At 49.5% G+C, this 26522-nt stretch overlaps 2 protein-coding genes across 2 annotated transcripts in view; both read right to left on the reverse strand.

Annotated features, from left to right (window-relative positions):
* Positions 1 to 1039, reverse strand: part of FDFT1 (farnesyl-diphosphate farnesyltransferase 1) — a 38660-nt gene extending 37621 nt beyond the window's left edge. Inside the window, exon 1 of the mRNA XM_022594904.3 lies at positions 6 to 1039. Coding sequence (XP_022450612.2) covers positions 6 to 104 — 99 coding nt within the window. The 5' untranslated portion in view covers positions 105 to 1039. The remainder of the gene's footprint in view (positions 1 to 5) is intronic.
* Positions 1040 to 6201: 5162 nt separating this feature from the next.
* On the reverse strand, positions 6202 to 20932 carry NEIL2 (nei like DNA glycosylase 2). The gene is made up of 5 exons (XM_022594907.2): positions 20746 to 20932; positions 18750 to 18889; positions 13340 to 13674; positions 8939 to 9138; positions 6202 to 7250 (listed from the first exon to the last, which is right to left on the reverse strand). The coding sequence occupies exons 2-5, from the start codon at positions 18885 to 18887 to the stop codon at positions 6889 to 6891; spliced, it is 1035 nt and encodes a 344-aa protein (XP_022450615.1). The 5' UTR covers positions 18888 to 18889; positions 20746 to 20932; the 3' UTR covers positions 6202 to 6888.
* Positions 20933 to 26522: the final 5590 nt, after the last annotated feature.

Here is a 26522-nt window from a genome sequence, read left to right on the forward strand (position 1 = left end):
CCCACCTGGTCCATCTTGGGCATCACCTTCTGCCGGCCCCCCATCTGGAAGCGCAGCAGGTTGTAGAACTCCTCGGGGTGCCCCAAGCACTTCACGAACTCCATGCTGGCGGCGGTGAACTGTCGGACCTCGGAGCTCACCTCGCGGATACCTCGGGATGGCCCCTACCCGCAACCAAAGGATTAGTCGGAGGGCGGGGCGGAGGCGGGCCCAGCGCGGCTGTGGCGAGCCCAGAGCGGCGGCGCCACGCCCACTTCACCACCAACTTCAACTGGCCTCGGTCTCTCGCGCCGCTGCCCGTGGGCTCGCGGGGTGGACTGGCGAGCGCTGATTGGCCAAGGCCGCTCGCACCAGCAAGATGCCGGCCAATCGGCGGCGGGATGTGTCTGGCGTGAGGACCACATCCTAGAAGCTAATTGGAGGGAGAGAAAGAGGCAGGCGAGCGGGATTGGTGCTCCTAATGGGGGCGGGACTTTGCTTTCCTCTGCTTTCCCAGTGCAGTGCTGGAGGAGCAAACCGAGACTTTGAGAAGCCCCCCGAGGCGGAGCTCAGTGCGTGGGAGGCTCGCTCCGGCCCGGCTTTCGCTGAGAGCCCAGCTGGCCACAGCCCGCTAAGCCCTCCACGTGTTTGTCCTGCCAGGCAGACTAGCTCTTCCGGGACGCGCTCGGCTCACAGCCGCGCATCGAATGGGTGCAATCAGCCTGAGGCTTCCGAACACGTAAATTTTGTCCCAAAAAAGGATCTGAAGCGTTTCTACGGCCTATCAAAGGGTGATGTGGAAATTTTTATCTCGATCCTAGAGCACTCACAAGCCCTGGAAAAATACGTGCTACCCCAAGCCCCAAATCTATTTTAACATCGCAATCAGTGATCCTTTTAAAAATTAAGGCAGCTCTGATCACTGCCTAAAAATCCTGCAATATCTGTCCATTTAATTCGGTAAAAGCCAAAGTCCCCACGAGGGTCTAAAAGTTCTGCACGAATAGCCCTCCACCCCCATTACGTCTCACCTGCATTTTCAAACCCCTCCCTCCTTGGCCCCAGGACTTGTCTACACCTCCTTCTTCCTGCAATATTTTTCCCCCCGGATATGCAATTGGCTAACTCGTTCACCTCCTTCAAGTCTCTGCCGAACCCTCACCTCATTTAGGCCCACCCCATCACACTGTTTTATACTACAGCTTGCCTCACCCTCACCACTGCTGACTCCCCGGCCTGCTCTAGTTTTTCCCGTCTTATTGTTACTGACTAAGGTCTTTGGACTCTTTAGTCAATAGAAATTGATGAAGCCAGATCAGGAATTCAGGCAAGGCGTTACTGGGACTCCAGGGACTGAAGACAAGTAACAGGTTCCCTTGCTCACTCTCTGAAGGGGGGAGAGCTTGTTCCTTAAATGGGGGGAAGGTAGAGGCAGATCAGTGGGTGGTGGGTGGGGCCGGAGGGGTGGCTTAGGTGGTCTGCCCACCCCTTCGGTGGTACTGTGTGCAGGGATCATGTAGTACCTGCTTTTGTTCCTGGCACCTCAGAAGTGCCAGTTGGGTTTTGGTCTTTTTGTATCTTATTGTTCAGGATTTGCCCCAACTGCCCACGCAGTTATTTTTAGTCCCTTATAGTTTCTTTGTATTCTGTTGCTCATTTGTCCAGGTGCAAGCACTACAGGAAAGGGTCTCAGGTCCCAGCCTATCTCAGCACTGATCACGTTCTGATATAAAATAGTTTACTTACGATGTTTAGTGTCTGTTTTTCCTTGCTAGAATATAAATTCAATGACGACAGACTTTGTTTTGTTTGCTCACATACCCCCAAGCCTCCAGAACAGTGCAACTCTTTGATGTCCCCTCAGCATTGCAAACTTAACATTGCCCTAACTGGAATCTCTCTCCCATTGAGACTGCTTCTCCTGTGAATGGCACTAACCGCCTCCCAGTTGCCTAATTATAAAATCCAAACGTCATCCCTAACTCCTCCTTTCTCTCGCTACATCTGCCCTTTGTAAGTCATTCAACAGTTCTCTGGAATCCAAGAAACAAACATCTCTCCTCTTAATCTCTCCTCTCTGCTCTGGCAAGGTTCAAGCCCCACCTTCTCTCTCAAACTGTTACAGGTCAGTTTACCATCTCTCTCTCTATACCCATTCCCATGTAACAGCTTGAGTAATCTCAATCTTTCAGTTTTATTTTATTTTATGAGGTATTATGATTTTAATTAGCTTAAGGTGAGGCCCTGTGGGCTTCTTGACTTTGGTTCCATGAGTCCAGTCTGGCAACACAGAAAAACAGACTGAAAGGAGCTTCACTGAGAACTGACTCATTTACCTACAATTTCTTTGCGTTGTATCTGATGTTTGGTCCTTCTTTAAACTCTGTCAAGTTATAACTTTATATCTCTACTTGCATACTGCTTTTGGCCAGAAGACATAAAGCTAAGAGTTTTAGCACTCCCCTGCCTGTTAAAAGGACCCTGTAAAAAAACATTCCCTTCTTTCAATTTTAAATTGCACAAAGGAAATGCCTTTCAAGATAAAATCTGAGAATTCTGGCATAGAATAAAAATCCTCCCATCATTTGTCACCTACATTCCCTTTGGATTTCAGCCTCCTATTCAGTCACTCGACAACTCTCAAACCCTGATCCAGCCCTGGCAGCACTCACCACACAGGCCACAGTAGTTCATACCCCAGGACTCAAGTAATTCACCTGCCCTGAATGCCCTTCCTCCATCCTCACCAAGCTACCTGCCACGCCTTCATTACAGCTCAGGTGGACTCCCCTGCTTCAGGAACCCTTTTCTGAAGCTCCCTGGCCTCTCCTTTATCCATTCTTCAGACTTAACAAACACCCACTGAGCACCGACAACAACGTGGCAGACACTGGAAATAACAAAGTAGATGAGGTTCCATCCCAAAGAGGGAGAGACAGAAGCATCTGGCACGGTGCTGCTGTTTACTAGGCACAGCTGGAGCCTCCTTCAGCTCTGGAGTCGGGTCCAGGTGCCCAGCCAGAGACTGTGGGAATGGACAAACAGACAGTGACCAGACCATATACAGTATCACAGTCTGTCCCACAGCCTCTGCACCAACTGGCCTGGAATAGTCAGGACTTGATCAATTGCTTCTGTATTCTTTGCCTCCACTTCCAACTCAGGACCAACCACAGAAAGCCAAACATGCTCCCCAAACCAATCACGTAAGACAGCCCACTTCGAGTTAGTCTGCTTCCAGCATCCCCTTGCCACCTTCCTCCCATCAGAGCACAATGATGAGTTCATTTTTTTTTTTTTGATAAAGTTTTCCCACTCCCTGCCTGCCTCTGAGTTTCTGCCACATGCAAGTGATGGGGGCTGCTGCCCTTGCTATAGCAAGCTCTGAATAAAGGGCCTCACTTGCTTATTCTTATTTTGGTGGTCTTTATTTCCACAAACCTCAGTACTTCAATGATGTTCAGTGGTCACTGTCATCCTGAACTTTCTGTATGCTAATTATCCCTTGTCTGACTCTTCACCTCACCTTGAACCCCTCAAGGTCAGGGACAGTGTCTAAACAGGGCACCTGGCACAGTACTTGCCACTTAAGAAGTCTCCATTACTTCTTATTAAATATCAGGGCTTGAAATAGGGACTGTACTGGAACTTTTAGAACACAGACGGGCAGTCACTTATCCAATCCCCCACCCCCCCACAAAAAGCACTTTACAATAACCTACTAAAGTGCTTCTAACACTCTATTGTAACAAGCCTGCCTCCTCCTACTAGTACAGAAGTTTTCTTGTCTTGTTCATCATTGTATTCCCAGAACTAGCATTTAGGAAGCATTTAAAAAATATTTATTAGATGGCTAAGGCCACTGAAACCTCACACAAAATTGCAAGTTTTTTACGTCAGTAATCATGAAACTCCAGCTCATAAGTAACTCTTTACCCTGGAATCTGCTGAGTCCAAATGCATCACCTCTCTCTCTTCTAAGTGAAACCGGGACTCGCTGACTCTGTACCCCATCCCTCAACTGCAGCCTTTCCTTACGTCCAACAGGCACGCAGGCCACAGGAGTCATTCCCACTGTTCACCTCGCCAGCCCTGTAGGTTCTGTACCACCATCCTCTTCTCTTAACCCTCATTCAGTCCACCTCTGCTATCCCTGCCTTTCCCCTTTGCAGAAGTAACTTGAGACTTTCCGCCGAGAGCCTCCTGCCAGGATGAATGATAACCTCGCGGAGGGCTGCAGTAGCTGTGCTTTCTGTTGGCAGTCCACGTTTCCGCTTCCCCGCTGCTTCCATGCGGAACCCAGTCTATGCAGTTCCGATGCAGAACTCATGGTGCGGCCATCAGCCTTTACAACTCAACTGCTAGGTGCTACTATTTTCCCCCAATACAGACTGAAGTCAGAGAAATGATGGCAGCTCCCAAGAGGACAGGGTAGACTGAGGATTATTCTTCCATGTCTTGCTTTATAATCTTTTGTAAGGCTTGAATCTTTTGATGTATCTTTTAAAATAATTTTAAACAACTTAAAAAAAATAAGGATTCTCCTTTGCCCTCTTGGACTTCTACCGTTCATACCCTGACGACCTTCAACTGTGGGTTCATCCAGCATCCCTCTTTGTTTCTGACCCTAAGCTACTGGAGACTGCTGTACAAAGTTGGGAAACGGAGTGACTACTCTGGTCTCTAGTGTGGCTCTATAACCTTCCCTCGAGCCCTAAGCGGCTCTAACTTTCCCTCATAGCTGTTACAAACCTCCCCACTCCTACTCTGTGCCAGCTGGTTTTCTCTGGGTCTACTTTTCTTTCCCCACCGGAGCCCAGGCGTCTCTAAGTGCTGGTGCTGGTGTCTCTCTCCCTCCTGGTTTTCCCCTCACCTGATCACACACAAATCCTCACATCACATCCATCCTTTCATCACTCTCCCTCCCTGACCCCCTTTCTCATTTCTTGCAAGGACAACCTTTTTTTAAAAAAAACATTTATTTATTTGGCTGCGCCAGGTCTTAGTTGCGGCACGCTGGATCTTTTTTTTTTAAGTTGCGGCATGTGGGCTCTTAGCTGCAGCATGCATGTGGGATCTAGTTCCCTGACCAGGGATTGAACCTGGCCCCTGCATTGGGAGCTCATAGTTTTAACCACTGGACCACCAGTGAAGTCCCTCAAGGACAACCTTCTTGAAGGGCAGAGCACACTCACTGACCCCTGGGCTCCCACCCAGTCCTCAGCCCCTGCAGACCGGCTACCACTCCACACAAATGGCTCTTGAAGGTCATGACCTCAAATTCGACCAAATTGAGGTCATGATCTCAAATTCAACCAACCGTCAAACTCGAAGGCCTCTTCTCTGACGTGTGCACCACTGGCTGCCCCCCCGAAGTTCCTTCCTCCTGTTTTATCTGATCTTCCATTGGCTTGTCTTCTCTTGCCGCTTGAACAAAAGACCTTCTAAAGGTTCCCCTGTGACCTCCATCCTTCTCATGCTGCATGATCGCCTTGTTAACCTTCTCGAACCGACCCTCAGCTGTGAGGAAAGCTCCCAAATCCATACCTGCAAGCCTGCACTTGCGGGGAGCCAGGCCCATTTCCTGGCTGTGTTGTCCCCCCACTTAGGTGCAGGTGCCTCAAGCTCAGCACACAGGGTCTGACTGTCTCCTCACGGAACCTGCTCAGCTCCCGTGACTCTGTCTCAATGGCGAGGTGCGGGCAGCTTCCTCCAGCTCTCAGCCCCCTCCCTCCCTCGTTTTCACATCCAGCCAGCTGACACATAGGAGCCCATCACCATGGTGACCCTCCCATCTCTTCTTCTTTCCACACCCACGGCTGTTTCTAGCCCTGTCGCTGCTTTTCTCAGCAACTGCAACAGCATTTCCCCTTTTCTACCAATCGCAGTGGGTGCCCACCCGCACGCAGGCTGTGATGCCTGTCCAGCCCACCCCCCTCTTGTACTCCAGACCCTGACAGATGCTGACTTACGGGAAATGGCCTGTCTGGGTACCATCTTGGCCCTGAGCTAATGCCTGCCATAAGGTGGCTTTCCCCGCTGTGGACAACTCCCAGTGACTTAAGGCAGAGAAGTATAAGGGTGCATGTTCACCTTTCTCCCTGCCCTGCTCCTTTTAAATGGATCCATCCGACCAACCCAACAAGTCCTAAACAGCATCTTCACAAAGAGCTCAGTTATGTACAGTGAAAGAACCTTTACTGCCAAATAAAGGTGACAACACAAAGTAACAAAGAGCTTTATTTCCTGGTTTCTTCTAGGTTTTGCTAACAACCTGGATTCCTGCACTGTTGAGCATGTCAACTGTCACAAACACATCGCCTTGGGGAGGAAACAAGTCGCTTTTTTCTAAAGCCCATGGACACACCGGGAAAGTGGCCAGCTCCCTGGTCCCCCCGTTTCCCCTCCTTCTCCTGGCATCTCTGTCACATGGGAAGGGTCCAGGCAGGAGGCTGCATCCGAGCAACACTCTCCTGTTACTCCCTCCCTCATCCCTGGATCCCTCTTGGGGAACCAAGAAGGATAATTCCCTTTTCCTGGTTCTCAAATGGAGGGACTTAACACCAGCCAGTGTTTCAAAACCAAAACCAAACCAAACCAAACCAAACACCTGCAAAGCAATGCTGGCACAGCTTTCTTCCACTGGCTCTCATTTTCGTTGCCCCACTGTCACTCCGGGAGGTTTCCCCTTAACTGCCATCACGATTTGCCTCATCTGTCAACAGTGGTGGGATTAGATAGGAAGAATTAACCAAAACCAGAAAAGGACAAAATCGGACCCTGTGGAAACTGCCTCAGCCTGAACTCCGGTGAGATGAACACCAACAGCACTGGCATCCCGACCCCACCCCCCAATTCCTGTCCCCAGTCCCAAACCCTGCCCACAACCCCTGTGGCGACACTCAGGCATCACGGTCCCTCAAGGGCAAGGCTCTGTGTAGAAGGGGCCCGAGCACCCGAGGAGGGCGCCACCTGCTCTGGCTCGTCCAGTGACAACCTGGGCTGGCACTGGGGGCACCACCACGTGAGCCTCTGGAAGCCCCCTGGAGGTCCCAGTGCCTCCTTCACAACCTGGTGCCCAGCAGGGCACCACTCCTTCTGGTAGATCTGCGTGTGCTGCTGTCTGCCCTGGAACTTGCCCCGCAGCCAGCCTGCACTGAAGGCCACCACATGGTCCACCAGGGCCTTGAGGCGCGGAAGACCCAGGAGTGAGCCGGGAGAAAGCGGGTGGATCCCAGCTCTGAACAGGGCCTCGTTCTTAATGATGTTCCCTGGAAGGAGGCAGGGAGGGGACAAGGGAAGGAAAAAGGACACATCCATAAGGAAAGCTGGCCACAAAATTAACAAAACAGAGCACAGCTGATACGATGGCAGTGGAGAGCATCTCAGGAAGATCCAGCTGGCCGAGAAGCTCTCGGGCAAGCCTCACACTGAATCATCCGGCCCGTCTGCGAAGTATTTGCTAACACTTACCCTTTAGGTTGTTGTGAAGACGAAATGACATAAAACTCACGCGTGGCCCATGTTACAGCAAAGAGATTAACAAAAGGGGCTCCGGGCCTGAGTGCCTGGCTGTGAATCCCAGCCCAACCAGATCCCGGCTACCTGACCCTGGTGAATTCCCTGTCTTCTTGAGGCTTCTGTTTCCTGGTCTGTAAAGCGGGGGTAGGTTCCCCGGTTTTCGTGGGCAGTAAATGAGAATTCTCACACACACATACAAATGCTGAGCACTGTGCTGGTACGTAGAGAGAATCAATAAATACTAGCTGTTATTATTATTTAAAATGTCAAGCATGACGCCTGAAATATAGAAAAGTGTTTAGGAGGTACTATTATATTATTTTCCTACTCCTGCCTCATTTGCTGTGAAGTCAACCTCGACCTCTCCTTCCTGAATCAGTAAGTTTCTTCAAAATGTCCCAACAGTGCACTTTCTTTAACCTCTACTAGGCATTTATCACAGTCTATCTTTAGCTCCAGGGGGCTGAGTCCATGCTTGCTGGGTCACTAAACAACCCTCTCCTTCAGGAGAGAAGGTGGGCTCGGTGGAGGCCAGGCGTTCGGCACATGTGGAGAAGATGGACGGGTGAAAAGGCTGCTCTTTCCAAGAGCTTCACGGTCACACAAAATTTCTCTCTAAAATTCGCCAGCAGACTACCTGCTTCATATCTCAGCTGTGCCCTTAGAGCAATGTGTCTTTTGCTTTAGTTTCTTCATCTGAATGAAGGGAAAACTAGTAAGTGGCCATCCTGAGGAAGAGCAGTAAGGATGAACCCACGTACCTGGCACAGTGGAGTCACCTGAAAAATGTTGGCTGTTCTGATTATCGTTTGTAACAACAGCCGGTTACACAGCATTTCTCTTACTAATTTACCCCAAAGGCCGCTCCTGGAAGCCTGTGCTCCTCTGGGTGCAGGGTCTGCGTTGGTCCTACTATACTTCAATTAAAAAATAAATTAGGGCTTCCCTGGTGGCGCAGTGGTTGAGAGTCAGCCTGCCGATGCAGCGGACACGGGTTCGTGCCCCAGTCCGGGAAGATCCCACATGCCGTGGAGTGGCTGGGCCCATGAGCCATGGCCGCTGAGCCTGCACATCCGGAGCCTGTGCTCCGCAATGGGAGAGGCCGCGGCCGTGAGAGGCCCGCGTACCGCCAAAAAACAAAAAATAAATTAAAAAAAAAAAAAAAGGATGGAGGGGACGTGATCCCTGCCCTCTAGGAGGTCATGCTCCAATGTGGCTATCAGGCAGACTATGACTGATAATATAATTAGGGTAGGAGAGAAGTTAGAAATGGCCTGACCTACCCCCTCATTTTAAAAACGAGGGAAGTGGAGCTAAGGAGCCCAGGTGATCATCCAGCATCACTGACACCAGTGGCGGGTGCCAGTTTCCTGCCTCCTGGACGAGGGACTTTTTCATTAGGTCGGTCAGCAGGACCACCCTCTGCCATCAGCCATACCTAAGCCTGAGAAGTATCTCTGGTCCAACAGCGTATAGCAGACGGGCTGCTCCCGGCCCAGAGCTTCCAGGGCCTGTCCTCGATGGAACTTTTCCGACAAGATGTCAGAGGTGGGTCTGACCACCGGGGAAGAGGAGCTCCACACCATCTGACAGTTATAGAAGGCCAAGAAGCCGCCCCCGCCGAAGTGCAGGACCAGCCTGGGAAGAGAGGAGAGGTCACAGTGCACAGGGCTATGACAGCAGCATCAGGTCACACATGCACACACAGCTCCCACTCCACTCAGGATAATCTGGGGAAGCTAAGGTCCCAGAGGAGAAAAGGGATGGCTCTGCCAGAATTGTTAAACTCTCACGGCCAAATGGAGTAATTAAAAGAAAATGTATACTCTCTCCTTTTTTCTGATAATAACAATACGTGTTGGCAGAAGACAACTTGGGACATACAGAAAAGTCTCAAGTTCAGGAGGTGTGGCTATGGCACAAAGCAGGGCTTGTTAAGGAAGGAAGACAGAGAAACCGATGCCAAGTAGGCACCTCTCCCAGTCCTGGGCAAGATCTACCAAGAAAGACACATACACACACCGCCCCCGCCAGGGACACAGGAGAAACCTCATGAACCTTGATAAGCAATAACGGGTTACTCTGCGAGGGGAGAGACTCGGGCTGCAGCTGGACTCCAAGACTCACGTATCTGACCTGGGTGGTATCTTATGTGGAAGTAAAGGGACAACTTGAGAGGAACAGGACTCAGAAAAACACCTACGCATAGTACCTGTGGTAATTACTCAAGGAAAAGTACATCCCAACGGAAAGTAAATCAGCAAGGATCTCAAGAGGAGGGGAGATGGAAAGGATAGATGGAAAGATTAGCACTGGACTCTGTCACGTCTACTGTGAGATCCGAGTGGCCTGCAATCATAACAGTGCACCTGTAATCCAAGTGTGAGGAAAGGATTCTCTGAACAAAAAGACACCTATATTAGTGTGTTTTTAATATTAATTAATTTAATTATACATAACTAACAGTGTAGTTAATTAACAATATGGAACTAAAATTCTAAACTACCTCAGCAGACACAAGAGATGGGGTAGAAATGGCAGGAAAGTACAGAAGTAGAAATATTTTAAAGGTCTCATCTCAGAGGGAGGGGGGAAGGAGAGTGAGCAAAATACCAGTGTTAATAATAAGGGAAAAGATTATTAATTTAATGCTATTAAAAATTTGATAGTTATTAACTCAGGGAAAAAAACAGATATCATTTAAAGATAATATTATTACCAAAAGAATAAAGATGAATAGCAGTACTTCCAAATTAACAGAGGTTTAAAAAAAAAAAGGAAGAAAAGAGACTTCCCTGGTGGCGCAGTAGTTAAGAATCCGCCTGCCAACGCAGGGGACACAGGTCCAAGCCCTGGTCCGGGAAGATCTCACATGCCGCGGAGCAACTAAGCCCATGCGCCACAACTACTAAGCCTGCGCTCTAGAGCCCATGAGCCACAACAAGAGAAGTCACCACAATGAGAAGCCCACGCATCGCAACAAAGAGTAGTAGCCCCCGCTCACTGCAACTAGAGCAAGCCCGCACACAGTAACAAAGACCCAACGCAGCCAAAAATAAAATTAATTTTTAAAAAAAGGAAGAAATGTGATAAATCCAACAGAAAAAAGAAAACAAGGGACAATAAAACTACAAATGAAAGAAAATCCAAACAGCACAGTTACCCCATTTCAAAACAAGGAGTTTGCATCTGAGTTTAAAGAGATACAAAAGCCTGCTATTTACTGTTTATAGCAAGCATACCTAAAATAAATGAAAAAACAGACCTACAACTAAGTGGAAAAAAGACCAGGGGGTGAGCCAACCAAACATGGAGTGGCACTGTTAACATCAAAGAGAAGCAGAATTAGGGCTAAAGGCAGAGAGAGGGTCCAGGATTGTTTAATAATGAAGCTGTAAAGAACCTTTGAGAGTCAGGGACCCTGATACCTGGGACCAAGGGCAGCAAAACACAGAAACAAAAACGAAAGACAAGGAGAAACTCTATAAAACCACAACTAGCCTGGGGGACTTCAATGATCCTCTTCCCAAGTTTTGCATATTCAACATAAAAAAATAAGCAAAGGGCTTCCCTGGTGGCGCAGTGGTTGAGAGTCCGCCTGCCGATGCAGCGGACACGGGTTCGTGCCCCGGTCCGGGAAGATCCCACATGCCGCGGAGCGGCTGGGCCCGTGAGCCATGGCCGCTGAGCCTGCGCGTCCGGAGCCTGTGCTCCGCAACGGGAGAGGCCACAACAGTGAGAGGACCGCGTACCACAAAAAACAAAAACAAAAACAGGGAAAAGCTGAGCTATCAAAACAATAACCTGTTCTTAACATTTACAGAATGTTTTTCTTTTTTTGTTTGTTTGGTTTTTGTCAGAATGTTTTACTTTTAATGAACATTCTATCTTCATTTATGTACACAAAACGTAAGCAAAGATCAATTATGTGTTTGGCTGCAAATCTTGATGCCAAAAGTAGAAAATTTACAGGCTGCCACCCTGATCGTAATCCAATAAAAAAAATTAAAACAAAAAAACCCCCAAAAAGATGACCCCAAACACTCAAATATTTGAAAAATTAGGAAATACCCTTCCATGTGGTTAGTATACAAAACTATTATTTATTTGAAAGACCAACAAAGTAGATAAAACTCAGGCAAGCCTAATAAAGAAAAAAAGGGGGTGGGGCAGGCAAAGCAAAATATGCAACATGGAAGGAGTTATAATGTGACAGGAAGAGATTCAAAACTAAGTGAATGACATGAGTTCACTGTGCGGCAATAAATCTGAAGGCCTGCAGGACCAGCCTTGTTAGTGGAAGAGCGTTCCAATCGCCCCGGCTGGTGACCGGGTCTGGAATCAGCCCACGAGCCCAGCTTCGGGCCATGAGAGGTTTCCTGGGGGTTTCGGGGAAAGCTCTCCTTGCTCATCTGAACTTTAGAAATGACCCTCTCTCTCCTCTCTTCCTCTTTTCTTGTGTGGATATAAGGCCTGGAACTGCAGGAGTCTCCTGCTGCTGGTCTAAGGACAAAAGCAACATGTGGCAAAGTGCAAAGTCAGGAGAATCACAAGAATGGGAAGCCAAAGGCTTGGACCTGCGTCAACGCCACGGCCCGCACTCCCTCTGAGCTTCTAATGTGGTTGACCCCTGAACAACTTGGGGGTTGGGACACTGACCCTCTGAATAGTTGAAAATCCGCGCACGTATCTTGCAGCCGGCCTCTGTATCCACAGTTCCGTACCCACGGATTCAACCAACCTCAGAGTGAGTCGGGCAGCAATGTAATATTACTATTGAAAAAATCCCCGTGTAAGTGGCCCCGTGCGGTTCAAACCTGTGTTGTTCAAGGGTCAACTGTCTGTGAGTCAAAAGAATCTCCTCACCATTCAAGTCAGTCTGAGGTTTTCTTTTTTTCTCTCTCTCTTTTTTTTTGGCCTCACCATGCGGCTTGTGGGATCTTAGCTCCCCGATCCGGGATCAAACCCAGGCCCTCGGCAGTGGAAGCGCCAAGTCCTAACCATTGGACTGCCAGGGAACTCCCGATCTGAGTAATCTTTATAGTCCCAAGCATCTTACTGGCCTTACATAATACCATAAACAAAGACTGTAGTTCTGGACATGAAAAAATATATAATTATGAAACCAGAAAAGTATTTTGAATTGGAGGTAGAAGGAGCCTTCTTTAGCAAGAGGGTAAAACTTAAGAGCTATCAAGGAAAATACTGACCACTCAGTACCTACAAACTAAAAATCCTGAATGCCTAAAGGCACAAACACCATCAAAGGACACAGACAGGCTGGAAACACTAGCACCACACATCACAGAGGTTAACACACAAGGTCCGAAAGCCCCTACAAGTTGATAAAAAGTACACAAAAAACTCAGCGCTACCAATAAGAATGTTCATTCTCTTTGACCAGCAATGATTCCTCTGGGAACCTACACTAAGGAAAGAATCCTGAACATGGATAGAGTTTTCTGCACCGATATTCTCCTCAACATGAACAGACTGAAAACTGGGGCAATTCTGTCCCTATAGTCAGAGAGCACTAGTCAAGCCATAAAATGTTGTTCAGAGGCCTCCCAGCCTCAAGGGCTGTGCTTGTTGGGAAAGTACTCCCCGCTCTCTAAGCTGCCAGGTGGTCCCCATCCCTCTCTGGGTGCAGACCACAGTTGACCTGCCATCTCAGTGGGCAGAGGAGCGGGTTCTCTCTCCTAGGCGGCAGGCTGCTGGAGACCACCCAGCTTGCCCGCAGAGCCCGGCCCAGGCCCGCACAGCGGAGCCCTGGCGAACCCCACAGACCCCGCACAGCTGCCGACAGTCACAGCCCACGGCCTGCTCAACCACGCCTTACCTTGGAACAGGGTCCCTCCAGTCACCTCTCTTGTTTGCTTTCTTCGCTCTGGAGAACTCGTTCCCCCAAATGCTGCCAAACAAGCCAAAGCTGACCTGCAGCCACCTCTCAGCACCTCCTGCAGGGGTGTCTCCCCACAAACACCGCAGACCATCACCTCCACTGGGGACAGCATCGTCTCCTCCTGGGGACCGGGAGGACTGCTCAGAGACTTCCTGGTGGTGCCCGGCCTCTTCCTTCCACTCTTTTTGTAGAGGCTCTGACAGTGGGTTGTTGCCAGGGGACACGATTTCTTCATCTGGATCAAATCTAAGGAATAATTTCTTTCCATGGACCTAGAAAAAGATGAACATGATCTAAGGCTCTGCTATAGACTTATCTGTGTCCTCCCAAAATTCATGTGTTGAAATCAACCCCCAGTGTGATGGTGTCTGGAGGTGGGGCCTCCAGGAGGTGATTAGGTCATGAGGGTAGAGCCCTCCTGAATGGGATTAGTGCCCTTATAAAAGAGACTTCAGTGGGCTCCCTCAAACCTTCTTCCACATGAGGACACAGCAAAAAGATGGCTGTCTACAAACCAGGAAGTGGGTCCTCACCAGACACTGAATCTGCTGGCACCCTGACCTTGGACTTTCCATGCTCCAGACTGTGAGAAATAAATTTCTGTTGTTTATAAGCCACCTGGTGTGAGGTATTCTGTTACTGCAGTCAAAACAGACTGAGTCTTACCCAGAAAGGGGAAGACTGGAAGAGGTGTATACAGACATTTATGCTAATGCAAATGTCTCCCCTCTTGCCTCTTCCATGAAACTTTCCCAACTTGAATATTTGGGACTTGCCTTTTGCTTTTTGTTCCAGCCGTGTGGGCACTTAGTACATGGTTTTCAAAGTGATTAGAAGCAAGTGGAAGAATCAGATCAGCAACGAAATAGATGCACGCTAGATGCAGGGCCACCCTAGAATACCTGAGGGGAAATACTCCCAATTTTTCCATGAATTAGCTAATAAGTAAATACTAATTGTCATTCCTGTATTCAGTTCATAATACTTTTTCTTTGTTAGAAATAATCAGCATACATACACATACACACCACACACAAACTGACAGCAGCTAAAGACGACCCACTGTGAAATTCTGCAGCCCTCACCACCCCCGAAATTGGATTTGATAGAAGGAATGGCCACACGAGACCTCACAATCAAAAATGACGATCAACACGATTGCAGCAGAAGAAAATGAAAACAGAAAATGTGTGTAAAAGAATGTTCCACCTGCTGAGTATTCTATCTCCATATTGCTAGTCCTGGCAGGTAATGTGTACATGGCCCGATTCCAGGATAAGCCTGTTGTGCAAGACCCGAAGTTCAGGCAGTCTTTCCAAGAATTAAACCCAAAACATCTGGCATTCATAATGGAACTGCCTGTGATATTTTGACCCCCAAAGCTACGTACTTAAAGATCACAGTTCTGATGAGATCTCCAATTTGTCAATTAGTACAAAAATTAACAACTGGAGCAGTCTTTTGAAGGCCTCACCCCCAAAGAGGGCATTATCTTTCTAAATAATTCCAGAATAGCTTAACTGCAAATCTGAGCACAGTTGTTTGCTGCCACACATCAGAAATGGCTTAACAGAGCTTACAGAAAAACCTGGGCAAGGAATTAAGCAGGCATAAGGGAATTTGCTCCAGGCAACACTTTCTCGGTGCAACGTCACCCACGTTGGGATAAGGCTGATGAAAATATCTGTCAGATGACCCTCAAGGTCAAAACATGTACCAGGTCAAAAGGCCTAGGTCAGGAGACCCTTGCACCCTTCCCTACAATGGCAATTTCCGCCGTCCCTCTTTTAAATTCCTCTGACACTATGGATAGTTCAGTTCTAATTGCTAACTGGGTTTATACAACGTGCCACACAGTGTGCTAGGTGCTGAGGGTCACACAGATGAGTGAGTCTCTGCTCCTTCCCTCAGGGAATTCAGGATTTAAAAGGAATGAAGTTCTGACACAGGTTGTAACAGGGATGAACCTACGAAACATTATGCTCAGTGAGAGAAGCCAGTCACACACGGCATGATTCCAAGTATGTGAAATGCCCCCCCAAAAGGCAAATCTGTAGGATAGAAAAGAGAGTAAAATGGTCGCTTTGGGCTGGGGGTGGAGAGTTGGGGTGAAAGGGAAAGGACTAATGGGCACAAGGCTTCTTTTGGGGGTGATGAAATGTTCTGAAGTTGATTATGGTGATGGTTGCACGACTCTGTGTCAAGAAACTGAACTGCACACCTGAAATGGGTGAACTGGATGTGGTGTGAATTACACCTCAACAAAGCTGTAAATATTTTTTAATTGGAGGACTGATATAAAGTCTAAGTATACAGTGGGATTTGATCTCCAGATGTCCCACCCACCCAGACTAGGATGGGACAGAAACATTAACAGGCGGAAAGGACTCAGTATTTACCTCCCACCCCAATGCTTTCTTAGGCAGCTCTGGAGTGTGTGCTCCGCAAAATGAGAGGCTAAAACAAAAGAGAAGATGATATGGGACCAAGTGTGGAGAGACTGCTGGCTGCCTCCCAATATCCCTCTCTCCCCTTCTCCCTACCAACAAATCTACTGATTTACAGGAACGTCAACATACTCAGCTAAAAACCTACGTCTCCCAGCCTCCCTTACAGATGGGGAAGCCAGTGAGATTGTGCAGGAACGGTCAAATGTGGTTTCCAGGAAATCTCTTTGAAGTGGATGAACCAGTTTCCAGCTCTCTCCTGCCTTTTCTTCCTGCCTGGAATGTGGATGTAATGGCTGGAATCCCAGCTGCCATGTTATCATCATCATCATGAGGATGAAGGCTACACCCCAGGGAGAGAAGGGCAGGAGCTTGGGCCTCAGTGATCTTGCATCACTCCTACACCACCCTGGACCCCCTCCTCTGGACTTCCCATTATGGGAAGGGGGGCAAAAAACCTCCTGACTTGTATAAGCCACTCTTCTGAGTCTGTAATGAGCAATTATACGTAATTCCTGACACAGAAACTGGAGAGCTTATAAGGAAGGACAGTGAAGGGCCATATGCCAGATAAACAGCCAGCACACAGTGGAGCCAATTTTCCTCTGTCTCACGAGCCCACCCTGCTCATTCCACCTCCATGTTTGAATCTGCAACTGATTCTCAAACCTGAAATGCCCTTTCTTCTCCTTTTGACCCACTTAAGTCCTCCATCCTTCAAGGTCCAACTCAAGTCCCATCTCCATCATGAAGGCTTTTTCTCCAGGCCACAGGACCTCTTCTATGTCGAGGCCCCCAGCTGGGCCTTAATCACACGCTCCCTTCCTCCATTCATTGCTACCTAACAGCTTCCCATTTAGGGACACAGGTCTAAACTTCCAAATTCAACTCTCAGATCCTGAGAATAGGACCCACGGACAGAGGAACAGAAAGGGAGCCCACTGATGGGGACCCACATGCCAGGCAGCTCCCCAAGGCCACCTCCCTTAGGCTTCTGGGCTCCCAACACTGACCCCTGCCTCGGTTTACTGGGAAACCAGTGTCCAGATCCATCTCAAGGCTCCCTTGCCTCACATTCTTCTGTCCACTCAGCTATTGAGTAAATATTTTCTGCAAGCCAGCTCTGTGAAGGCAGGTGCTAAGATCCCAGCCACTGGGACCCAGAGGCAAAGGGACATTAATCCTGTCCTGCAAACTCTGCAGGACAGTCTGGACAGAGTCCAGGTGCTCTCACGGGAACAGCACAAACCTGGAGGTCAGGGGGCCTGTGCTCCAGTCTCTGTCCCTTGCTAGCTATGTCGGCTTGGGCTAACCGCTCCCCCTCCCTGAGCCCCACCTCCAAATGCAGAAAACACACATGAAGGTGTAGCAGACCTCTTCCAGACCTCTTCCAGTTCTAACCAAGAATGGTTTTATAGTTTGTGTGTGTGTGTGTGTGTGTGTGTGTGTGTGTGTGTGTGAGAAGGGCAACGTGGAAGACAGAGAACTAGTATTTACTGAGCACCTATTATGTGCCAGGTGTGTGTGTGTGTGTGTGTGTGTGTGTGAGAGAGAGAGAGAGAGAGAGAGAGAGAGAGAGAGAGAGAGAGAGAGAGAGAGAGAGAGAAGGGCAAGGTGGAAGACAGAGAACTAATATTTACTGAGCACCTATTATGTGCCAGGCATAAAGTTGGCTTAATTCAACAATTTTAACTGGTAGGTGTTTATCCCCATTTTACAACTCTAGCAGACACTAGAGCTAAGAGGTTATGTAACTTGCTTAGAAACACACAGCTAAGAAGCAGCAGAAATCCTTGGTTTTTCTACCGCCAATTACCAAATGCCTCCTAAGTGCCGGGCACTCAGTTAGGTGCCAGGAATACAATATTGCGCCCTGTTTACTTGTCTCCTCCACTCAACAGGCAAGACAAATTCGGCAGTGAGCATCCAACAAGAGGTACAGGGTGCCCGGGAAGCACAGCAGAGTCTCTTCTCCAACTCAGAGCAGGCAGGGCAGGCTTCTCAGAGGATGTGATGGCAAGGCTGAATCCAGAAGGAGGCCAGGAATTACCATGGTAACATGAAGGGACAGGAATGGGGGTGGAGCTGGGAGAAAAAGGAAGACCTGCCCGCACAGGGGAGCAGCACGTCACCTTGAAGGACTGTGAGAGGAGCTCTAGATAGTTCAAAATGATTGGAGAGAGATCTGGGGCAGGGTGAACTGCAGGCCAGAGAGGGAGGCATGAGTCAGAACACAAAGAGCTCTGCGAGCCCCTTAGGGCAGGGGTCCCCTACCCCTGGTACCGGCCGGGCCGCAGCCTGTTAGGAACCGGGCCGCACAGCAGAAGGGGAGTGGCAGGCAGAAGAGCGAGCAAAGCTTCATCTGCAGCTCCCCACCGCTCACATTACCGCCTGAAGCATCCCCCCCACCCCACCGCCCCCGCCATCCGTGGAAAAACTGTCTTCCACGAAACTGGTTCCTGGTGGCAAAAAGGTTGGGGACTGCTGCCTTAGGGAATTCTGACTCATGCTCAGAGCAAAGATGAGTCAGGCTGAAGCCCAGATCAGAAGGCTATGCTCTTTCCTCACCTCCTTGCTGGCCCCATAGAATTAAACACGGTTTCCAAACAAGGTGCACATAAGTCTGTCGGAGTCATCACCACCACTCCAGACGCTGAATGTGAATACCCAGCTCGTGCACATGTATTTTTTATAGTTCCACAGGCCACTGTGCTGCTCACCCGAGGCTGAGAAATGTCAGAAGGGGAGCTGCGTGGGGTCCCAGCATGGTCGCCTCAGGCTCCAGGAAGTGACAGCATGAAAAGTCTTGAGATAAATTTAGGGGCGGTACAGGGTGTGCTGATGGAGTCGGCCCGCTGGGGTGAGCTGTGGAACGAGCCGTCAGAAGATGACGAACTCACCTGGGTGTCCTGCAGCCACAGGGACTGGAAGCCCGCAGGGTTCAGCTTCTTACTGCTGCCCCCTGTCTTGACCACCTGCTGCCCCACGAAGGGGGAGACCAGACGGTGAAACTTCCTCACAGACGGCCCCTCCGGCATCCCTGCAGGCAGAAATGTGGAAAAGAGGCCACTGACTTAGCTGGTTTCTCTAGCATTTCTGATGGGTGCCAAGCTCCACACAGCCGTTTTTTGGGGTTTTTTTGCCATCAACTTTAAGAGCATATACGGCCAAAAAGGGAATGTGCTGGGAAGCGGGGGTCGGATCAAAGAGAAAGCCCCGGTGCGGCAGGCTGTGAGCCAGCTTCCTGAGGACCGTTGCCCCATCCCAGCCCCTCTCGCCTTTCTTCAGGCAGCACCAACAGTGTGCCAGGCATCACACCACAAGCGCCCTCCACTTTGATCCTGTGGCAGCCTGGACGGGAGCCCACCCTTGTTACTTGTTTCCTGGACTGTGGTCCTAACTCATCTCCAGGCTTTCTCTGTCCTCCTTCTGCCTCCCCAAACCAATCATTCCAGCCCACTGCTGCTGCTTTATCTCCCCTCTTTCAGTGGAGAGATGGTCGAGGTAGAGAAGGCTGTAAGGGACACAGATGCAGATCCAGCCCTGCCAGGACCACCCTGCTAGTAGCAGCACTGCGTATGTGACAACAATGCAGAGCTCAGAATCATGACAGGTGCAGACACAGGGTCATGTCAGGTCAGATCAGGGAGACGCCACATCTGTTTTACCTAGAGAAGATTGTCCCTGGTAACTGAGAAACAGCTGGGGCTCCATTTTAACCGTGATGTAGGGTGACCTGTGACCCCCACCTCTTCCTGCCCAAATCATCCAAGTTCACTGCGAGCTTGTGCGGGAGGCATTCATATGTTTGGGCCTGAGCGCTCGGCACCCCAGCTTCTAAGACACAGAAGGCATTCCCCCCACCCTTACCCTACTTATCCACCTGTTTCCTCACCTGCACAAGACTGCAAGTTATGATGAAAACCCAAAGAACTAAGCAGTTTCCTGGCACAGTGGTAGCTACTGCATTTCAGTAATTTTAAGTAATATTTAAAAATCTCTGAAATGGCGGTGCCTCTTACAGTCCATGCTTTCTCAGAGTTTAATTAGCAGCACGTTCCATAATATGTATTTTTAATTTGATGGTGCTTTAGGCTCACTAAAATGTAGTACAATTGCCCCTAATCAGACCTTCAAGTCACTCGAGAGGCTCTCCTGACAAAACTGCGGGGCTGCAGGAAGACCGGCCACAGTGCAGCCGACCTGAACCTCAAGCAGCTCTGTGCCCTGGTCTCTCCAACCGTGGAAGCTTCTGGAAAAGCTCCCCTCTGAAATGCCTCTGATGCTTAAAATCTTTCGACACATGGGCATGTTTCTTTCTCGGGTTTATTTATGGAGATGGAAAGCTGGGCAGCGAGCTGCCTCTACCACAGCCTTAAAAGATAAGAAGCCGAAGGGACACAGGTCCCGAGGGGACACCCCGCGCACCCTCGTTAACCGCGCGAGGCTGGTAAGGGGCTGGCTAGTGGACCACACTGACAGAGGAGAGGGCGTCACCTCCGCCCCCGCCCCCGGGAGAGTCTAAAATGCCTGCTTTGCCCAGCGCCTTCTCGGGGTGATGCGGGGGAGAAGCGGGCGCAGAGACGGGACTGACGGTCACTGCAGTAGCCTCGGTCGGGCGTGCGGGGAGAGGGGGGGGAAATGTTAAAAAGTGGTAAACAGCCAAAAAAGAAAGAAAAATTCAACCCGGGCTGCGGGTTTCCATGAGGGACGCTTCTAAAAGGTTCGCTAACCGAGTTTTCACGCCGGTAACAAGGTGACGAGGGTAAAGCTGGGGAAAGCCCTGTATTTCCGACGGGGGAGGTGGACCCGCTACAGCCGAGGACGCGCCGCTCCGCCCCCTCCCCACCCGCGCACGTCCCGCGACGCCGCAGCGGGACTCGCGGCGGGACTTACCGGCTCCCCGCCCGCAGACCCCGGAACCCCAGCGCCTGCGAGGCCCGCAGACCGCCTCCGCGCGGGCCGTGGAACACCCCGCGCCCGGTGTGCGCGCGCGGGTTCCTCCCGGGGTGCGCGCTGGACGCTGTCGTAGGCGGGCGGGGGAAGCGTGAGGGAAGCAAGCAGACGTCTGACTGGAGGTGGGGAGTGGGTAGAGCGAGGCTCCCCCCTCGAGGGGGTGGGGTAGCTCGGGGCTCCGCCCCCCGGTGAGCGTAGGAGGCGGGGCTCGCCCTGCGTGGGTGGGGTTCGGGATTTCGTTGTCCAAACAGGTGCGGGGCTCTGTCCTGGGAGGCGGGAGTGGGGTCTCGCCCTTGGGAGAGCTGGTGAGGGTGCGGAGCTCCTCCCCTAAGGAGGTCGCTGGACGCTGGGCCAATGCCGAGTGTCGCGGCTAAAGGGTGGAGAGAAAGTGAGTCTGAGCAGACGCGGGGGAAGAAGCAAACCGCGTTTGGAACGTTTATTGTCTTACGAAGATAGAGAAAATTAAGTTGCTGAATAGGAGAACTTTAGGTGGTCAGGCAAAGGCAAGCCTTTGGTTTTGGAGGTAATTGTGAAAAGGAAACAGGTTGTCAAGAAATCTCATGAAGTTTTTAAAGGGTGGGATTTTTTTTTTTTTTTACTTTATATGATTTGAATATTATTATTTGAATTTTTACCATAAGCAAATTTTGCTTTAAAGGTAATATTAAATTTTTCCAGACAATAAAAAAGATAAAATAGTAGACTATTTTAAAATAAGAATGTTCCATTGTTGTTAATTCTCCAAAGAGGATGGGGAGCTAGCACTTTCCAAGAAGTCAGCAGGGAAGTTTGGGGAAACTGATCCGGATGGCAGGCACCAGGGACCATAGCTGAGAGGGCCATGGGGAGGTCTTGGCCAGAACAGGGAGACAGGCCCAGCCCCTCCCCAGGTTGTGTCCTGCTGATCCAGCCGGAGCAGTACGGGTGGCCCTTCTACTGAACCGGCTAGGGCAGGAAGTGAGGAGAGGAAGGCTGGAAGGTCTGGGCTACTGAGGGTGCTCAGCATAGAGGAGCCCTGGAGGGGGGATGAGGTTTGAGGGGATGGTGTTTCCATCCCCCCTGGGCCTTCTGGTCTCCCTCTTTCTGTACCTGGCGTCTTCTGGGAACAACATACCCACCACAGGATGCCACCTGCTATAGGATCAAGCACACCCTAACAGTAGCTTCTGGAGCCCCTAACTCCCCATTCTGTAGACTCTGGCTGAGCTGGGAAGGAAGCCAGAGACACAGTCCTTGCCTCACCTCTTGGACTGAATGCCTGGTGCCTAAGAGGGCTCTTCTGAGGCTGAAGGGTTATAGAGTTGAGCAACCACGTGGTTCACAGCTTACCTCTGTCATTTACAGCATAGCTGTTGTTTGCTGAGCACATGCACTGTTCTAAGCTCCTTACATATATTGCCTCAATAGTAGTTATGGGGAGACAAGCAAGTCACAGTACCTCTGAATCTATTCAGCATGAAGTGGGATAGCTATTTCATGGTGTTATTATGGAAATATCACAAAGCAAGGTTTGTAGCAGGGCCCAAGATTTTGCCTTTTTCCCACAAGCTCACGGATGCTGCTGCTGGAGGTCCAGGGACACAAGGTGGAGCAGCGAGGACTTAGGAGCACAGTGGTTGGCAGTTGGTGGGCACTTAGTAAATATTCTTTGAACGAATGGCTAAATGAGGTCTTAGATACGAAACTCATAAACTGTAAAGTGCGGTGCAAATGTATGCCATCACCATTCTAAGACAATAGAGCTGGGGAATCTGCCTGGAGAAGGGCAAGCCTCCAGAAGGGCAACTCTACAGGATAGCAGTGAAGAACACTGTTGCTGCCTCAGACTACCTGAGTCCAAATCCCACCGCTCAGTGGGCAGAGCTGGGCGAGTAATTTAACCTTTCCGTACCTTAGTTTCTTCGACTGTAAAATGCAGTGAAATGCCTACCTCACTGGGTTATGGTGGGATTTACTGAGATGATTAACCTAAATCTCTTAGCACTTAGCCTGACATATAGCAATAGATCAATATGTTCTTAGTTATTATTAGTTGCGTCCTGGACGGGCACGGGGGGCAACCTCAAAGCCCACAGGAGCCTGGGCCTCAGCACTACGGGGGTCAGCACCCAGTTTTCTAAGGGCCATGGAGCCAATTTCTCCCTCTCCCTTTGTGCCAGGGACATCTTAAACAGGGTTAAAGTTACAATGCCCATGAAAATCGATTAAAGCAAGAAAGGATGTGATGGAGAAAAGCAGTAGGATGTGGTGAGCAATCAGACTGCCAATGAATGAGCTTGGGGTCCTGAACCACATGGAGGAGGTTTCGTGTGTCTCTAGGAACACCTGGGGAGCCTGGAGGGCTGAGAATGAGGCTCCTGGGTCCATTCCAGTTGCCCCTCTTTTTTGGACGTGTGACTGTGGACGGTGAGCCCTATTTTCCAGTGGTTCTAGGGTCTTCTTTCATCATGTCTAAATTGGAGAATTCGGAACCAAGGATTCTCCCCAACTTCCAGAAAGACGTTGAAAGACTTCAGCTTGGAGTGGGACCCCAGGTTGTGTGGGCTTTTCAGCTTTTAGGTTTCCACTCTTTGGGAGAGGCAGGGGGGCGGTGTAAAAGCTCAAATTCTGCAGTCAGGTTTGAATCCTGGTTCTGCATGTACTAGTTCTGTGGCCTAAGGGAGCTACTTAAAATCCATGGGCTGTATCTCCCTCGTGTGCAACACGTGGTTGTGAGGATATAGGAAAGTTTTAATGGATGTATAAAGCTACTTACTAGCGCAGCTGATTTGCAGGAGTGCTCGGTAAGTGGCAGGTACTTTTTTTAGCACGATTTCCAGGGTGGTCTCAGATTGAATGTTTGAAAATCAGGCTGTTGCATTCTGGAGGCCACAAGGAAGAGAACGCCGGCGCCCCCAAATGGTGAGCACATTAACTGCAAGGGAGGTATCTTTATGCCAGTCTCGGCCTCCTTAGTGAGGGTAGGTGCTCAGTAAGTGCACCTCTTCCTCATGCCAGCTCTGTGGCCTTGGGCAAGTTCCCTCGACGATGGTGGGACAAGAGGGTTTGGACCCGATGATCTCTGAGACCCCTCATGATCTGTAAATGAGTCAGGCATGGCCCCCCAATCCAGGCATCCTTTTTCCTAGTGGGGTTATTTCCCTTCAATTCGACTTGCCCTGGTCAGCTGAGGAAGGAAACCTCAGCAATACTACCCCCAGTCCTTAGAAGCTCGTGTCCTGTAACCCCTCCTGTACTCCCACAGGCTCCAGGCCCAAACCCTCCTGTAAGGAAGGGGCTACCAGGAATTCCTCAGCCCTGTCCCTGTGCAAACTGCTAGATTTTAGGCTGCAGGACCTCCAGGGGGGCCTAGGGCCTTGACAACTGCCCTGGGACTGTCCCACTGCTTTACTTCATAGCTAAATAGCAAGGTTTGCTCTGGGTCCCAAGTACCAGGACACCCTGGTCAGATGGAGCTGACCTGGTCAGTTTGTCCAACACAGCCTTGCAGCCCTGGACTAAACTGGAGCCTGAGTGTAGGCGTTCTTAACCTGGGGAATATGGAGAAGTTTCCAGAGTTCATAGAACCCCTGAAATTGTGAATGGTGTATGTGTACCACTCATATATGTGTACCTTTCTAGGAAAGTGGTCATGGATTTTGTTACATTTTCAGAGAGGTCTGGGACTCCAAAAATTAAAACAAAAAAACAAAAAAACACTGCCCCAAATTGCAGAAATGACTTTCTTCAAGCATTCTCCAAGCAGGACCCTGTTCCGGTCCCATAACCTGCAGCGTCTCTCAAACCTCATCAACGCGGCTGGGTAGTGAGGGAAGACACCAAGGTCATTTGATGGACGTAAGAAAACACACCACAACTACAGCATGGCATGCTGTCCCCATCAGTGTGACAGTGGTAAAAGACCTGAAAATGTTTCCCATCGATCTGCTTCCTCCACTGAAATCAGCTTTCAGAGCCTACAGTCCTTTCTTCAATAGCTCTTCATGATGGCAAATTTCTATTCTTTGAAGGGGGCGTTTAGGATAAGGACAGGTGACAAAAATTGGTCAAGTGATATAATTCTATTTGGGACCCCCAAATTCTGTTTGTGGCTGAGAAGCAATAAGCTTGGTTCTTTTAGGCTGATCTGAGCAGGTCTGGAGAGCCTCTAAAGGGAGTTCCAACCTACGTTTTCACCGTGGCTGAAACAGTGGAATAAGTAGTTTCCAAGGCAGCTACTTTGAGAGGCAATGCTCATTTGGATGAAAAACTTCTGAAACATTTTTAAACCTCATTACTTGGGTCACAATAAAGGTACTATTTCCCCCTTGGAGAACATCTATCCGGAGTCTCTAGAGGGAGTATTTTCAAATCTTGGGGCCCTGAGATTTCATCTGTACCAACAAGAGTATGTAAGACTCAGAGAGATGAGCCACTTTGCTCAACTTGTGGTTTCAGAGCTGCTGGTCCAAAGTCCTGGATGCTGTATCAAAATCAGTGTGACCCCAGGGATGAATTTCTTCATGTCTTTTCCTGACCATCCTCACAGCATGACACCAACCAGCATGGGACTTGTGCTCCCTGCGTGATACCAGATATGGCAAGGATAATTTCGGATTATTTCTGCTCTCACAACTGCTTAGAGCTTAAAGAGAACTTAAAGATTCCCTCCTCCAAAACATTTGCAGATGAAGCTGCTGAGGTGAAGAGCAGTTTGGTGAAATGCCCAGAGTCACACAGCTAGACACTGGCCAAACCTGGGCTAGAATTCTGAAACCTCAGAATCCCGTGTCTAGCTCTTTCTGGCGGGCTCCTCCCTTACTTTTCTTTTCTTTCTTTTTCTTTTTTTGGCCGTGCCACACAGCTTGTGGGATCTTAGCTCCCCGACCAGGGATTGAACCCGCATCCTTGGCAGTGAAAGTGTGGAGTCCTAACCACTGGACCGCCAGGGAAGTCCCTCCCTTACTTTTCAAGGAAGCAGAAGCACGGGTGGAAATGGGTACAGAATCTGTTCCAGGAAGTGATTGTATGGTAGTGGTCCCCTCCGAGAGCCCCCGGGACCCAGAGATTCACCCAATAGGACCCCGTGAGCCATTTTCAAATAGTCAAAAAAGCCCCAAGGTAACCATCTATCCGATAGCCATACCAAGAGTGCAGAGCAACCTAAATCGAGCATCTCTGCCAAAGACGGGAATTCAATCAGCTTAGTGTTACGGACTATCGGTAGTACTTGTCAGTAAAGATGAGCAGTTATGCTTTCTGTTCTTTTAAAAACTGAAGTGTAATTTGTATGCAGTTTGGGTTTTGATCTATAAAAAGTGAGAAAAGCCAAATAATTATGTAGACAAAATAATTTCAAAACGTAGGGGTGGGGTAAAGGGGGAACTTTGGCTGTGGTAAGGCTGGAGGCCACATTAAGGAAATCTGCAAGGATGTTAAGGGGTGGGGGGACAGGAAGACTTCCTGAAAGTGTGTCCAGCCCATACCACTACAGAGAAGTCTGGGGGATTCTCTGACTAAGTACAAAGCAATGGCTTTACACTGTAAAGTACATTAGCTGGTATCACTCATTGCTTTGTTCAGCAGAGTCCTGGTCAAAAGTCTGTTTAGGATTCTGTTATTTCAGTCTTACCTCTTTTGTTTCCCAGCCCAGCCCCGAAGTCTTAAGAGAATCAAGAACCCTAGAAATAACGGACCTTTTCAATTTTTTATTTTCATGAGTTCTAAAGGAAAAGGAC

The sequence above is a fragment of the Delphinapterus leucas genome, chromosome 6 (assembly GCF_059928025.1).
Source record: "Delphinapterus leucas isolate spDelLeu-1000000601 "Yukka" chromosome 6, BTC_Dleu_Yukka2, whole genome shotgun sequence".
In the NCBI taxonomy this organism is placed as follows: Eukaryota; Metazoa; Chordata; class Mammalia; order Artiodactyla; family Monodontidae; genus Delphinapterus; species Delphinapterus leucas.